The sequence below is a fragment of the Sorex araneus genome, chromosome 5 (assembly GCF_027595985.1).
Source record: "Sorex araneus isolate mSorAra2 chromosome 5, mSorAra2.pri, whole genome shotgun sequence".
NCBI lineage: Eukaryota > Metazoa > Chordata > Mammalia > Eulipotyphla > Soricidae > Sorex > Sorex araneus.
In genome coordinates, this window is record NC_073306.1 from 91,027,118 (window position 1) to 91,043,936 (window position 16,819).

At 39.9% G+C, this 16,819-nt stretch overlaps 2 protein-coding genes across 2 annotated transcripts in view; both read right to left on the reverse strand.

The window, feature by feature from the left end:
• Positions 1-16,819, reverse strand: part of STXBP3 (syntaxin binding protein 3) — a 74,441-nt gene that overhangs the window by 43,014 nt on the left and 14,608 nt on the right. Inside the window, exons 2-5 of the mRNA XM_055138958.1 lie at positions 15,044-15,093; positions 14,281-14,362; positions 9,417-9,493; positions 3,700-3,778 (exon numbers count right to left, since the gene is read on the reverse strand). Coding sequence (XP_054994933.1) covers positions 3,700-3,778; positions 9,417-9,493; positions 14,281-14,362; positions 15,044-15,093 — 288 coding nt within the window. The remainder of the gene's footprint in view (positions 1-3,699; positions 3,779-9,416; positions 9,494-14,280; positions 14,363-15,043; positions 15,094-16,819) is intronic.
• LOC129404891 (MAP/microtubule affinity-regulating kinase 4-like) lies at positions 572-2,598 on the reverse strand. Its single transcript, XM_055138959.1, has one exon. The coding sequence runs from the start codon at positions 1,409-1,411 to the stop codon at positions 986-988; it is 426 nt and encodes a 141-aa protein (XP_054994934.1). The 5' UTR covers positions 1,412-2,598; the 3' UTR covers positions 572-985.

Sequence of the window (16,819 nt, forward strand, 5' to 3'; positions counted from 1 at the left end):
TCATCAAATTTTATCAATTCAAGGGGGTTGGAGTGATAGCACAGCGGGTAGGGTGTTTGCCTTGCATGCGGCTGACCTGCGTTAGATTCCCAGCATCCCATCTGGTCCCCTGAGCACCGCCAGGAATTAATTCCTGAGTGTATGAGCCAGGAGTAACCCCTGTGCGTTGCCAGGTATGACCCAAAAAGAAAAAATAAACCCAAAATTTTATCAATTCAACAAGCATGAAATCCTATAATAAGACAGTATGACTTTTTTGTGGTGCCAGGAATCAAACTGAGGACCTCACAAATACAAGGCAAAAGCTGATAGTATGACAAATTTTAAACTGCAAACAATTAAAAGGTATGAGATAATAATCATTTAGAGGGAAAAAATATCTAGGGGCCTGAGCAATAGTACAATGGGTAGGGCATTTACCCTGCATGCAGCCAACCCAGGTTCAATCCCCAGCATCCCATACGGTCGCCTGAGCACTGCGAGAAATAATTCCTGAGTGCAAAACCAGAAGTAAGCCCTGAGCATTTCCAGGTGTGACCTGCCCCCCGCCAAAAAAAAAAATTACATATATATATACAAATGTATACATATGTGTGTGTGTGTGTGTATATATATATATATATATATATATATATACACACATAAAGTGAGGAATCTCTAACAACAGAGACCAACTCTGCAAAACAGCACTTTTATCCTGTAGTAATGCATTTATTATACGTGTCTACAAATTCTACTATCTGTGCCTCTGGAACTCTCGATTTGATTTTATTCTTGGTGGCAGGGTTTCCTTAGCAGTGCTAGGTGCCAGGGGTACACTCCCACTGATATTTTATGCCCCTCAGTTCTCTGTGATTCTTCAGATGCTTCCTTTTAAACATAGTGCAGCAAGATAAATGTGCCAAATCTTTTTCTCTTATATTTGCCAAACAAATGGTAGTTCCTCCTGTGCCCTCCCAAGGGTCTTATTTTTAATTATAATTTTCTAATTCTCCTTCATGCGGCCACGGGACACGAGGTAGTTAAACACTTCTTCAGCACTGGCATACTCCATCACCAGGTACAGCGTCTTCTCGGTCTCGATCACCTCGAAGAACTTCATGATGTTGGGGTGGTTCAGGCCCTTCATGATGCAAACCTCTCGGAAGAGCTTCTGCAGGCTGCTTGAGTTCAGCTGGGTTTTGTCGATGATCCTGATGGCAACCTCCCGGCCCATGAGGATGTGCTGTGCCAGCTTCACTTTGGCGAAGTTGCCTTTCTCGATGGTCCTCAGCAGGTGGTAGTTGCCCACATGGGGCTGTTCCTCGGGGCAGGAGGAGATGGCAGGAGACAACCATGTAATGGTCATATAATGCGATTTCAGAGACGACCACTGGACTAGAGCTGTTACCGACTGGATTCCACGGGACATCAGAAGACCTCGTGGCCGCCCACCAACTAGATGGTCAGATTTCTTCGTCAAATCCCTGAATGAACGATTTGAGGCTCTTCCTGTTCCTGGAGCAAGCAGATATCATTGGGCTGCACTAGCTCTCGACAGGGACAAATGGAGACGTTCGTTACTGGTGCCCGCTCGAGCAAATCGAAGATCAACGGGACTACAAGTGACAAGTAATAATTTTCTAATTATAAACTTGAAACAATTATTCTTAGGGCCAGGGCAATGGCTCAAATAGTAGAACACATGCCCAGCATGTGCAAGACGCTGAGTGCTATCCCTGGCACTGCTGAACCACAGGGTGTGGCCCTAGAAAACCTAAACTGCAAGAGAACATGGCAGGGAGGGGTCCCAATGCCCACCTAGAACCAATGGATGAGGCCTCTTTAAGATAAAAAAAAAAAAGTTATTTGGACTGGAGAGACAGTACAGTGAGTATGGTGTTTGCCTTGCACACAGCCAATCCAGGTTCAATCCCTGGCATCTCATATGGTCCCCCAAGCACCTCCAGGGGTAACTCCAAAGTGCAGAGGCAGGAGCAACAACTGAGCATCACTGGATCTGATCCAAAAACAAAGACAAAAAGTTCTTGTCATCAACAAAGAATCTGAGGGTTAGCCCTTTTCAACAAACCCTCTCTTTTTACTTATTTTTAAAAAATTATATTTTTTATTAGTGAATCACTGTGAGGGTACAGTTACAGATTTACATATTTTCATGCTTGTGTTTCAGTCATACAATGCTTAAGTACCCATCCCTCCACCAGTGCCCATTCTCCACCACCGATGATCCCAGTATCCCTCCCACCCCCCACCCATCCCCCCACCCCGCCTCTGTGACAGGGCATTCCCTTTTGTTCTCTCTCTCCTTTTGGGTGTTGTGGTTTGCAACAGAGGTATTGAGTGGCCATCGTGTTCAATCTATAGTCTACTTTCAGCACGCATCTCCCATCCAAGCAGATCCTCTAACCACACTTTACTTGGTGTTCCCTTCTCTATCTGAGCTGCCTTTCCCCCCAGCATGTGAGGCCAGCTTCCAAGCTGTGATGCAAACCTCCTGGTACTTATCTCTATTATTCTTGGGTGTTAGTCTCCCATTCTGTTATTTTATATTCCACAGATAAGTGCAATCTTTCTATGTCTGTCTCTCTCTTTCTAACTCATTTCACTTAGCAAGATACTTTCCATGTTGATCCACTTATTTGCAAAGTTCATGACTTCATCTTTTCTAACAGCTACATAGTATTCCATTGTGTAGATGTACCAAAGTTTCTTTAACCAGTCATCTGTTCTCAGGCACTCTGGTTTTTTCCAGATTCTGGCTATTGTAAACAGTGCTGCAATGAAAATACAAATGCAGATGTTATTTCGACTATACTTTTTTGCCTCTCCGGGATATATTCCCAGAAGTGGTATTGCTGGTCAAATGGAAGCTCAATTTCTAATTTTTTGAGAATCATCCATATTGTTTTCCAAAAGGGCTGAACCAGTCGGCATTCCCACCAGCCATGTAGGAGGGTCCCTTTCTCCCCACATCCACACCAACACCGGTTGCTCTTTTGGATGTGTGCCAGTCTCTGTGGTGTGAGGTGGTATCTCATAGTTGTTTTGATCTGCATCTCCCTGATGATTAGTGATGAAGAGCATTTTTTCATTGCCTTTTGTCCATTCGTATTTTTTCCTTGAGAAAGTTTCTGTTCATTTCTTCACCCCATTTTCTGATGGGGTTGGATGTTTTCTTCCTGTAGAGTTCAACCAGTGCCTTATATACCCTTGATATCTACCCCTTATCAGATGGGTACTGGATGAATATCCTTTCCCATTCTGTAGATTGTCTTTGTATTCTGGTCACTGTATCTTTTGCGGTGCAGAAGCTTCTTAGTTTAATATAGTCCCATTTGTTTATTTCTGTTTCCACTTGGTTGATCAGTTGTGTGTCATCTTTGAAGACACCTTTAGCTTCAAAATCGTGGAGGGTTTTGCCGACCTAGTCTTCAATGTACCTTATGGACTGTGGTCTGATGTTGAGGTCTTTAATCCATTTTGATCTGGCCCTTCCTCTTTAAAGTAAACAAAAGAGCTCTTTTGAAACTAGTTTGGAATACTTAATTTCCTATCACCTGAACATAAATTTGGATCACTACATCTAATTTTCAGATTATTTCTAGACTAATTAAAACAATGGAAAATGACCAGTACTGGAATATTATATAGATACTTCATAATGAATTTAATATTTAGTGATAACTTAAAGATACTTACAGTCAGTGAAGTATATATATGCTGCTTTATATTTGTTGTCCGATTTACTTGCAAAATCACGTAAAAAACAGTCTACAGACTTTAAAAAAAGGTTAGAAATTAATGTAATAAAACATTAACCCAAACATGCTACCTTATAACTAAAATTATCTTTTGTCAATGATAAAACCTTAACTGCCTAAATGTTTAATCTTTAAAATGAGTAGTTTTATGTTAGGTTATCTATACACAGATAATAAAAAGTCAGGGGCTAGAGCAACAGCACAGTGGGTAGGGCACTTGCCTTACAGTTACTGAACAAGGTGGTTTATTTCTCTTTTTGGGTCACACCCGGTGATGCACAGGGGTCACTCCTGGCTCTGCATTCAGGAATTACCCCTGGTGGTGCTCAGGGGACCATATGGGATGCTGGGAATCAAACCTGGGTTGGCCGCGTGCAAGGCAAACGCCTTACCCGCTGTGCTATCGTTCCAGCCCCACTGAATGAGGTTTGGTCCTGGGACACTGGGACTACATACAGTCTCCTGAGCCCACCAGGAGTGATCCCTAAGTGCAGAGCCAGCAGTAAGCACTGAAAACTGCCAGGTGTAGCCTAAAACACACACACACACACACACACACACACACACACACAAAATTAAAGTCATATGTGTAAGAAAGTACTACTTTTAAAGAGGAAAAAAATACAAAGCATTATTCTTGCAATGAAGGAATCTAGAAAAGATTAAGTAACTGGGATGCCAGAGCAAGACAGAAGACAAGACTACTGAAAGTAGAAACTGAGATGCCAACGTACAGGAAGTGCTTCCTATGCAAATAATGTGATCACCAAGAATAACACGAGAGGTGCTGAAGCAAGTTTCAGTGCACTAGGAGATAAAACTGTCAAGGCTAGAATTAAAGACCCAGAAACTAGCAGGTGACTATATGATCCTATGCTGGCAGTATTAAAAGATACAATCGACTGGAAGCAAGAATGAACAAAGAATATAATTTTACCTACTCATCTGTTCTTTTTTCTCATTCTGGAATTCTTAAGTCTATATTTGTACTAGGAATCTAAGTCTCTACCAAATCTCACAGTTTTATCCTGCATGTATCTCATCTTTTAATCCCATAATTTCCACCACCTTTTTTTGGTTTTGATAGTCCATTTTGATCTTCTATTAACTCTTATTTCAAGAATGATTCTCTTCATCAGTTAACTTGTTGACTGAGAACTCACACTAATGAGCTGCAGAAAGCATCTTTTTTTGTTCTATGCTGGTCACTTATCTGTACCATTTTTCTGCTTAGGTTGTCATTCTCTTCAAGGAGCTACACTTGACTAGACCTATGTTTGCTTCATTTGAATTAAACTTCTCTCTGGGCGCTCATGTGACTGCTTTTCTTTGTCAGCTCACTTAAGGTTTAGTTGTTAGGAGGATTCCAAATAGATAGTTCCACAATAGGAGAAAGGCAAAGAAGCTCCTCCTGAGGGGTGTGTAGGTATAAAGGCAAACAAAACATCAGAGTTTCTGAAATATACAACTGACCTCTCTCCAGAGGTTCACAGATCTCTTATGAGTCAAATTCTTGGGGGCTGGAGGGATAGCACAGAGGATAGGGCGTTTGCCTTGCACGCTGCTGACCCGGGTTTGATTCCCAGCATCCCATATGGTCCCCTGAGCACCGCCAGGAGTGATTCCTGAGTGCAGAGCCAGGAGTAACCCCTGTGCATCGCCAGGTGTGACCCAAAAAGCAAAAAAAAAAAAAAAAAAAAAAAAGAGTCAAGTTCTTCCTGAGATCTGTCACTTTATGATGCCTGACTAGCAACTCTCTGTTGCTGGTCTAAAGCACTCCCTCAGATCCTGGGGGAGAAAGTCTCAAGCATCTCTTCATTAGTGCTCCTCTCTGAAGTCCAAAACCTCTCTCTGTTTACAACAGAAACCTACAGATCTTGGGGCCTAACTGATTCAGGATAGAAAGAGAACAATTGGAGCAATAATACAGTGTGTGGGGCTATAACTGCCAAGTGCAGCTAGGAATAACCCCTGAGCATCACTGAGTGTGACCCCAAAACAAGCAAAAAACAAAGAAAGAGAAATTAGAATTCGTTGCCATAAACATAGGAATCATGTTCAAGTACCATCTTTTCTGAACTTCTACTCATTATCAAAAATACAATTTTCCAATCATGCTATCCTGCTTTAACTTAACACACACACACACACACACACACAACTGCCTGGCTCACTGAAATTTTCTAGATGTCTCATTTTCAAAGACCACATGGTCCTTTATACCATTATAAATTAATGCTAAGAATTTAATTAGGTTTATTTACTGTTGGGAACTCAATTTGACCAATTGATTATTTCTTTATAGTAAACTCCAAGATGGGTCGGGAAAGTGATCCTAGGTACTGAAAAATAACTAAAACTCTAAGACAGAATTCATTCTAAAGCTCCTGATAAAAAATAACATTATTTTCCAAAAATGCTATATTAATCTGTATTTCCACCAGCTGTGTAGGTAGTTTCTATTCAATTACACATTAATTGCTAGGGTATGAATATATACATACTTTTCTTAAAAATTTCCTTTGCCACCTAGCAATCCAATCCCCAAAACAAACAAAATATAATTTAAAAAGATAAACACACACCTAAATTGCAACACTATTTACAAAAGCCAAGGGCTGGAGTGATAGCACAGCAGGTGGGGCGTTTGCTTTGCATGTGGCCGACCCGGGTTCCATTCCCAGCATCCTATATGGTCCCCCGAGCACTGCCCTGAGTAATTCCTGAGTGCAGAGCCAGGAATAACCCCATATCATCGACGGGTGTGACACAAAAAGGAAAAAAAAAAGCCAAGACATGGAAACAACCTAAGTGTCCAACAACAGATGAGAGGATAAAATTATTCTACTATGGTATACTACTTAGCTGCAAGTAAAATCTTGCCTTTGACACAACCTGGATGAAACCAGAAGGGGTCACGTTACACAAAATTAGAGAGAGGAGAAATTCCAGAAGAGCTCATTCATACGTGTTATTTAAAACAAGCAAAGCAAATAAATGGACAACCATTTAATAACAACTCCTTTGACTTTGAGTTACCAAGCTCATAGTAACTTATCTAGTCAAGGGTAGGTAGCAACCAAACTGGGGAGGGGGGGGAACTATTGTAGTCATGATACTGATACTACAATTAAAAAAAAAAAATCCCTGGCCAGAGTGATAGCACAGCTGGTAGGGCATTTGCTTTGTACATGGTTGATCCAGATTGGATCACCAGCACCCCATACAGTTCCTTGAGCCCTCCTAGGTGTGATACTTTTATTTTTTTTAACTTTTTGGGTCACACCTGGCAATGCACAGGGGTTACTCCTAGCTCAGGGGATCATACGGAATGTTGGGAATCGAACCCAGGTCGGCCGGCCACATACAAGGCAAATGCCCTACCCACTGTGCTATCGCTCCAGCCCTTAGGTGTGATACTTGACTGCAGAGCCAGGAGTAATCTCAGAGCACAGTTGGATATGGCCCCCAAACAAAAAAAATCAAAATACAAATTAAAAATTTTAATCCCTGTGCCAATTTACTTGATGAAAGATATCGCATTTAACTTGCATTTTTTCCCAGTCTTAAATTGTATCTAACGGAATTATACCTTGGATAAAACTAAGGTATCATTAAAACCCCCAGCAGGGGTCAGAGAGAGGGTATATGGATTATGGCACTTGTCTTGCATGTGGCGAACCCTGGTTTGATCCTGGGGCCACACGATTTCCCAAACACTGCTGGGAATAACCCAAAGCAATGAGCCAGGAACAACTCTGGAGTGCCATGAAATGCACCTTGAACCCCCTACCATAACAAAAGAAAACAAAAATCCACCAACAGCCAATACGCAGAAATCAAAGAGCAAATGTCATTTTTTCCCTGTTTGCTAGAGTTAGAAGAGAAAAGAAAGTGGTATTGTCACTACAACAAGAGAGCTAGGACTGTGGCTCAGTGGAGAAGCACAGCCCTTTCATGTGGGAAGTCCCGGTTCAATCCCTGGAACTGCAAGAAATAAAAATTAAAAAGGGACAAATTAACATTGTAGGTCAGAGGTTCCCAAATGTATTTGGCATACTGCCCCTTTATATATATATATATATATATATATATGTGTGTGTGTGTGTGTGTGTGTGTGTGTGTGTGTGTGTGTGTGTGTGTGTGTGTGTGTATATATATATATATATATATATATATATATTTTGCTTTTGGGCCACATCCAGTGTTGCTCAGGGCTTACTCCTAACTCTGAATTTGGGAATCACTCCTGGTGGGGCTCAAAGGACCAGATGGGATGCCAGAGATCAAACCTGGTTTAGTTGTATGCAATACAAGTGCCCTACCAGCTGGACCATCACTCCAGCCCTTGGTTTTGTTTTTAGAGGCCATACTCAGCAGTGCTCAAGGCTTACTCTGGCTCTCCTCTCAGGGATAACAATGGCAATGCCCAGGGAACCACATGGATACTGGAGATCAAACCAGGGGCAGGGCTTGGGGAGATAAATTAGGGAAGGGATCACTAGGACAAAAAGGGAGGAGAAAAGTGCCTGCCTCAGAGGTCGGGGTGTGGGAGGGAAACTGGGGGCACTGATGGAGGTTACCAGATATTGGTGAAGGGATTAGTGTTAAAATGCCTGAAATTCAATCATAAACATCTTTCTAACTTTGTAGTTCATGGTGATTCAATTTTTTAAAAAAATGCAAAAAATCAGAACAAAACAAAACCCAGGTCAGCTGCCTGGAGAAAAGCACCCTGCCAATTGTAGTGTCTCCAGTTCTTTTTTAAAAGAAATTACACTGTACCCCCTGAAATCTACCTGAAGGTGAAGGAAGTATTTATACTTGCTATTACCTTCCTTCCTAGAAGGGTCCAGGGTCTCCTTGTGGGGGATGAAGGTGGATACTCCCCACTTTGGGAAACACTGTTCAAAACAGAAATTAGTGAGGGACTGGAGCAATAGCACAGTGGGTAGGGCGTTTGCCTTGCACGTGGCCAACCCGGGTTTGATTCCCAGCATCCCATATGGTCCCCTGAGCACCGCCAGGGATGATTCCTGAGTGCATAGCCAGGAGTAACCCCTGTGCATCGCCAGGTGTGACCCAAAAAGCAAAAAAAAAAAAAAAAAAGGAAATTAGTGAAAGGAGGTGTTAAGAAATGCAAGAAATGCATGCTCTAAAAGTCTGGCTTCATGTGAACTAGATTACAGTTAAATTATAAACTAGATGAATCCCTTTGACATAATATAAACAAATATACTTGATTTGATATGCACATACACACACCCACACATATATGTATGTGTGTATACTCTCACACACACAGATGTTACAGGGAAAGAGACTAAAATAAAGGATTAAATCAAGGACTTCCATCTCCTACCAATTACGATTGAACGGGTATTGCAAAAGCACCAAATTATTCAAAGATGTCATAATTTTTCAAATTTAATTGCTTTCTAAACTCTACATTTAAGTACAAAGAGAAAGTAAATCTTTAACCTATCTAGTCTCATTGAGAAGACTACAAATGAAACAATCTTCTAAAACAGAAATGTTTTCCTAAGCAAAGTGGTTTCTGGCACTATTTCTCTAATAAAGAGTATTATTTATGAAAAATTATGTACTAGTAAAAATATTTAGGAATGTACTTTTAAAAAGACTCAAAATACTTACCTTTGATGTTGGAGAGATAAAATATAGAGCTTTCATTTGTCTGACAGGTTCTCGATTCTTATAAATATTCTCCACAACTAAAAGAAAAGTCATTTTATATAACCAAACATTTATACATCTAAAACTAATTTTAAATAAACTTTGTTATACTTCGTATTTATACTACTAGTAAACATATTTACATATCCTAGGTTTAAGTATATTTACATGTCCTCTGTCCTCATTTGATAAACAACAGTTCTCAAAACACATCTTCCCTAAGGTTGAATTCTGGACTGAGATCTTTTCTCCATGAGAACAAAAGAAATGAAGCAGTTACTTTATAGTAAGGTCTGCCAGCATAAGTAATCTATATGCCATAAATAAATGAAGAAAATATTAGACATTAAAATATGTATTTGTGTGTGTGTACAAGGGATTAAATTTAGTGCCTCTCTCATGAAAAAGTGCTCTGCATCACTAATCATCAGAGAGATGCAGATCAAAACAACCATGAGATACCACCTCACACCACAGAGACTAGCACACATCCAAAAGAACAAAAGCAACCGCTGTTGGAGAGGATGTGGGGAGAAAGGGACCCTTCTTCACTGCTGGTGGGAATGCCGACTGGTTCAGCCCTTCTGGAAAACAATTTGGACGACTCTCAAAAAATTAGATATTGAATTCCCATTTGACCCAGCAATACCACTGCTGGGAATATATCCCAGAGAGGCAAAAAAGTACAATCGAAACAACATCTGCACATGTATGTTCATCGCAGCACTGTTTACAATAGCCAGAATCTGGAAAAAACCCGAATGCCCCAGAACGGATGACTGGTTGAGGAAACTTTGGTACATCTATACAATGGAATACTATGCAGCTGTTAGAAAAAAGGAGGTCAAGAATTTTGTAGTCAAGTGGATGGGCATGAAAAGTTTCATGCTGAGTGAAATGAGTCAGAAAGAGAGAGACAGACATAGAAAGATTGCACTCATCTATGGTATATAGAATAACAGAGTGGGAGACTAACACCCAAGAACTGTAGAAATAAGTACCAGGAGGTTGACTCCATGGCTTCGAGGCTGGCCTCACGTTCCGGGGAAAGGTCAACTCAGAGAAGCGATCACCAACTACATTGTAGTCGAAGGCCATGTGGGGGAAGGGAGTTGCGGGCTGAATGAGGGCTAGAGACTGAGCACAGGGGCCACTCAACACCTTTATTGCAAACCACAACAGCTAATTAGAGAGAGAGAACAGAAGGGAATGCCTTGCCACAGTGGCAGGGTGGGGTGGGGGGGAGATGGGATTGGGGAGGGTGGGAGGGACACTGGGTTTACGGGTGGTGGAGAATGGGCACTGGTGAAGGGATGGGTTCCCGAACTTTGTATGAGGGAAGTATAAGCACAAAAGTGTATAAATCTGTAACTGTACCCTCACGGTGATTCTCTAATTAAAAAATAAATAAATAAATAAATAAATTTAGTGCCTCTCTATGTGAAGCTAGTTGTATCTATGGTATAAAATATGCATTTTTTTCTTCTAAAAAATCACTTATCAGAATATAAGTGACACCAGACATCAGCTATGTACTTAATATGAATTAGCTGTTAAATCTCACAGTAACTCTATAACGTCCAATGTTTTACAAGTGAAAATTAAGCTTAGAAAGAGCCTGGAAGACAGACAACTTAACACCTGAAGGTATACTTTGTACGCAGGAGTCCCAGGCCCAGTCCCCTGCACTACTTGGTCCCCTAAGCACTGCCCCAAGACCCCCACCACTTGGAGTGATCTCCAATATTAAGCCTGGAATAGTCCCTAAGAACTGCCAGGGTGTGGCCCTCTAAAAAAGAGAAAGTATTAAGTAATTTGTCTAAATTACACAATTTAGAAAGTAGAATAGGCAGGATTACAACCTTGATCTGTCAAATTCCACAATCCTAAGTGTTTAAGAACTATAATACTTTTTCTCCAATCAAAAAAGTACTTTTTCAATCATGAAATATCACTATACTCAATTTGTTTAATAATCGAAATTAAATTTACAAAATTAGCTATTTTAAATTAACCACCAAATACACGGTTTTTACAGTTTGGGGCTCATAGGCAATCATGGGAAGTGGGTGTTACCGGCACGCCCTCGGCCCAGATAAATCCAGAGTTGCTGAGCGCAAAACGGACCCTCTGCTCCTAAAGACTTTGATTCCAGAGGTCTTCTAACCCATTCTGGCATCCAGAGCAGCTTCTTACAGCAGTGCACTGGGACTGTGAGCTGGGCTATGCAATTTCTGGCAGAATTTTCCCTGGATTTTATATAGAAATCTAAAACCGAGCAGCTGCGGCAACGGCCATGCGACTTAACATCTCTTAATTGTCAACAATGTGAAACGGTTCCTTTTTAGCAGGTCTGACTTTGGGGGGGAAACTCCAAACAATAACAATGACTTTTTTGTTGAAATTTTGAAGGTAATCAAAGTAGCAGCCATTTCTCTAGACTGTGAACTAAGCAATAGCCCCACACCGGCCAAGAAGAGGAAATATCCCTCTTTCCCGGTTGTTTCCCATTTTCGGGAAGAAATGCGGCGTGGCGTCCACCATACTATGAGGCGGGAAGGGGGATGAGAAAAAAAAAAGAGGAAAAGGAAAAAGAAAAAAAAAAAGAGTTATGTACTTGGAGCAGTGGGGATACATATCTACTCATTCTAAGCAATGCAAAACTAATTATCAAATGCTTCCTAGGTAGTAAGGCTATCTTTCTTGGGGGGAAACTCCAACAACAATAGTGAGTTTTGTGTTGATATATGGAATGTAATCAAGGTAAAGAAAAAATGAAGTGAAATTCATCAGTTATGAAGTTGGGGGTGGGGGAGAGGGGGCGGGAGGTATACTGGGGTTTTTGGCGGTGGAATATGGGCACTGGTGAAGCGATGGGTGTTTGAATATTGTATAACTGAGACATAAGCCTGAGAACTTTGTAACTTTCCACATGGTGATTCAATAAAAATAAATAAATAAATAAACCACCAAAACCATATATTAAAAATAATGTGTTAAAAATATTATTTTGTAAATCAAAAGAAATGTTTCAAGTTGGCAGAGAGCCCAGGAAGAATTAAAATTATTCTAATATCAAGGGAAACAACTGTTAGACTTTGTTTATAATTATTTTTTAAAAAACTTATTGTTAATACTTGTAACAACTTTATAATGGGTAAGGTTTTTTTTGGTTTGGGACACACCTAGCAGTGCTCAGGGTTTACTCCTGTGGTCATGTATCACTTCTGGTGAGGCTCAGGGGACCATATGTGGTTTCCAATGTGGTGCTAGGGATTAAATCTGGGTCAGCTATATGCAAGGCAAGTGTCCAACCTGCCGTACTACAGTTCCAGACGCTACACTTTCCTTTTTATTTTCATTTATTAAAAAAAAAAATGGGGGGGCTGGAGCGATAGTACAGCAAGTAGGGTGTTTGCCTTGCACGCAACCGACCCAGGTTCAATTCCCAGCATCCCATATGGTCCCCCAGCACCCCCAGGAGTAATTTCTGGGTGCATGATCGAGGAGTAATTCCTGTGCATCGCCGGCCGTGACCCAAAAAGCAAAAAAAAAAAAAAAAAAAAAACACAAAAAACAACTTTTGCACTTATGTACACAGTTCCTCCATTGTTTTCTTTTTCTTTTAAAAAATTGAATCACCAGGAGCTACAGTTACAAAGTTCTTCATAGTTGGGTTTCAGTCATACAATGTTCTAACACCAATCCCTTCACCAATGTACATTTCCCACCACCAATGTCCCCAATTTCCCTCCCACCATGCTCCATGCCCCCTCCCCCCTATGCTCTCCCCACCTGCTCGCTCCCCTGGCAGATTCGCTGTCTCACACTCTCTCTCGCTCTCTTTCTCCCTTTCTTTTCTTTTGAGCATTATGGTCTGCAATACAGGTACTGACAGGTTATGATGTTTATCCCTTTTGCCTACTTTATGCACTCAGTTCTTGTCCAGAATGATTACTTTCAGCTATCACTGTCATATGTACTTCTCTAGCCTAACCTCCCACTTCTATCACTTGTAGCAAGCTTCCAACCATGGGGAAAAAATGAGTCCTCAGACAAAAAAGATTTTGTTTTTAAATATAGTGATCATTTTCTCATTCTTAGATTTAAATGAGTGAAATACAGGTTTATCATAGGTACTATTAAAGTCAAGTAAAATTTCTAACAGTATATTAACTTTTATCTTCATTCCCTATAAATGTAATTTTACCTTTAAAAGGTAACAGAAGTGTGAGTTCACAAAGTAAAATTTGGGGGCTGCTGCTGCTGCTGCTGTTGCTGTAACATGTGTGCATTCAGTGGCCCAGAGCTGCCTCCCCACCTCCCCAGGCCTCCCCAACAGAGAGACACAGAGATAGGGAGATGGGGACCACAGCCTGATGGTGCAAATGGTCTGTTTATTGCAGAGCTGCTAGCATACTTACAGAATATCTGAAGGGGGGTTGAGGTAAGGACATAGGTGTGACTGATCATTTACATAGATAAACATTTGGTGAAGGAAATTCTCTTAGATAAATGAAGCTTTATCTTAAAAAGGTAATTGGAGAACTGAAGCAATTCTAGAATATCAATTTACAAAACCACAACAAGTATGCAAAAGTAAAAAATGTAAAGAACCCAACAAAGTAATTTACTTAGTAATCTTGATCAAAAACAATATTTTAGTAGAGAGAAAAAAAACCAGAGAAAAGGGGAATATCCATTCTAATTATTATGGCTATGTTTATTTTTTAAAAATCATCAGAAATAAAATTATTAAAATTCCTTAATAGCTAAATCTTCCCAGTAACAATGAGCTTTCAGGATGAGCATTGGTAACACTTACCAGTTATGCCTTCAGTTAGAAGATCTGTCATTTTGCAGCATGATGACAAAAGCTTAGTGGTAAATTCATCTAAAATCATTATCTTAAAATGAATGAACAGTAAGAAATGTATAAGCATCTGATTGCCAGGAATTTTAAAAAATACAGAAATTTATTCATAAAACCTACTTATCTCTATACCCTGGCAAAATTATCTCAACTTATCTTTTAACTTGTATAACATGGAAATTGACTCTCTCAATATGTATGTCTATACATAATAAAGCAAACATAAGTATTTCTATTTTGAAGCAGAGAACTTTTTAATTTTAAGTACGTTCTACATTGAGGCTGGAAAGAAGATAGTAGAGTAGGTAAGTGCTTGCCTTGCATGCTGCCAACCTGGGTTGGATCCCCAACATCCTATATGGTTCCTTGAGCACTGCGAGGAGGAATTCCTGAGTGCAGAGCCAGGAGTAACCCCTGAGCATTGCTGAGTGTGCCTCAAACCCAAAAATAAATAAATGCATTCTACATTGATCACCACATTTTCTTAAAATTGCAAAACTTGTCTCTTGTAAAATAATTACTGCAAATACTATTGTGAGCACTTTTCATAGGCTAGCTTACAATGAAACAGAAAGCATGAAGAGTAATTTGCCCAAGAAGCCCTAGCTAGTAATTGGTGAAGCTAAGACAGAATACCAGTTAGTTCCAGGCTCTATAGGTATCATAAAACAATATACTTAGGTCCTCATTATAAGGGAGAAACATGCGATCCTACCTTCCATTCGCCTTCTTTCCTGCAGTCATCAAATACTGCTGATTTTATCTCTGTAAAATAAAATAAGTAATATATAAGCCGAAATAAAATGATAAAGGGCCTGCAGGTGACGTGGTGGTATGGCACCTATATTGAGCGTAAGAACTCAATATAGTTCTACGAGCGTAAGAACTGCACGTAGGTGTGGTTCCAACCCTGGCACCATCCTGCATCACCAAGTGAACTCCAGACGGATACCCTGCTGTAATGATTCCTGGTGCCAACAAAGTGTGTGATCCCAGAAATCCACAACAAAAATGATACAAAGGGAGAAAAATAAAAAATAATTTTTGGTCACACCCAACAGTGCTCGAAAGACTGCATGTGGTGCCAGGGATCAAACCCGGGTCAGCTGTGTGCAAGGTAAGTGCCTTAGCCACTATACAACATCTTTTGAACCTCCAAATTAAATACACTTTAAAAAATGTTTTATAAAAGCTATCTAATCTTTAAAAAATAATATACACGTGAAAGGTTCAAGATGATTGGGTAAATACATAATTTAAAAATGTACTGAGTTATGTAAAAACCATACATATTTTGTAACTTACTGAACTAAAAATTCAAATGTCTTTAAAAACATAACTTTAAAAACCTAACACATACATTAAGCTAACACACTTAAAAATCTTTTAAGACTATTACAATAAGGCTGGGCTGGAGCAATAGCACAGCAGGTAGGAAGTTTGCCTTGCACGCAGCCGATCCAGGTTTGATTCCTCCATCCCTCTTGGAAAGCCCAGCAAGTTACCGAGAGTATCTCACCCGCACAGCAGAGCCTGGCAAGCTACCCCGTGGCATGTTCGATATGCCAAAAACAGTAACAAGTCTCACAATGGAGACGTTACTGGTGCCTACTCAAGCAAATCGATGAGCAACAGGATGACAGTGATACAGTGATTACAATAAGGCTAATGTTATCAATTATTCATATGACAAATTATCTGGAAAATTTTCTCAAATGTTATCTGATTTATTTTCAGATACAAATTTGAAAATCAAACATATAACTTTAATTTATAATCAATATATATTCCTCATAATGCTCAAGATTAATCTAGTTTTATAATTAGTTCACTGAATTGCATAATTTTCCCCTATACATTTAATTTTTGGGTTTTGGTTTCTGAGTCATGCCCAACTCAGGGATTACTCCAAGTCATATTTGGGGATCATACCCAGGTTGGCTGCATACAAAGCAAGCGTATAAACACTGTACTATTTCTCCAGCCCCTCCCCTATGCATTTAGTTAAAAAGTGTATAGATAGGCAATTCACACAAATATCTGTTCTTCTTTATAAGAAAACAATTTTCCATATTGCTTTATTTTTTAATTTTGAAAACTATGGTAATAGCTAGTGTGTAACTCCATAAGATATAATTAAAATGCAAATTAAGATGATATTCATATCTTATAATTCCAATAACATGATGCTTATATAATTCATTTAGCAGTTTTACTTTTTTTTTAATGAATCACTGTGAGATCATTACAAAGTTGTTCGTGATTGATTGGGTTTCAATCATACAATGTTCCAACACCCATCCCTCCACCAGTGCACATTTTTCATCACCAATGTCCCCAGTTTTTCTTCCACCATCCACCTCCTCCCCCATCCTATGCCCACCTGCCTCTATGGCACCTTTCTTCTTTCTCCCTCTTCCTCTCCCTCTTTGTGCATTATGGTTTGCAGTACTAGGAAGTACTAGGAAGTAATCATGTTTGTTGAGGGTGT

Bases quoted from the DNA above. Each gene is read 5' to 3' on its own strand.
- LOC129404891 (XM_055138959.1), bottom strand. From the start codon at position 1,411: ATGTCCCGTGGAATCCAGTCGGTAACAGCTCTAGTCCAGTGGTCGTCT.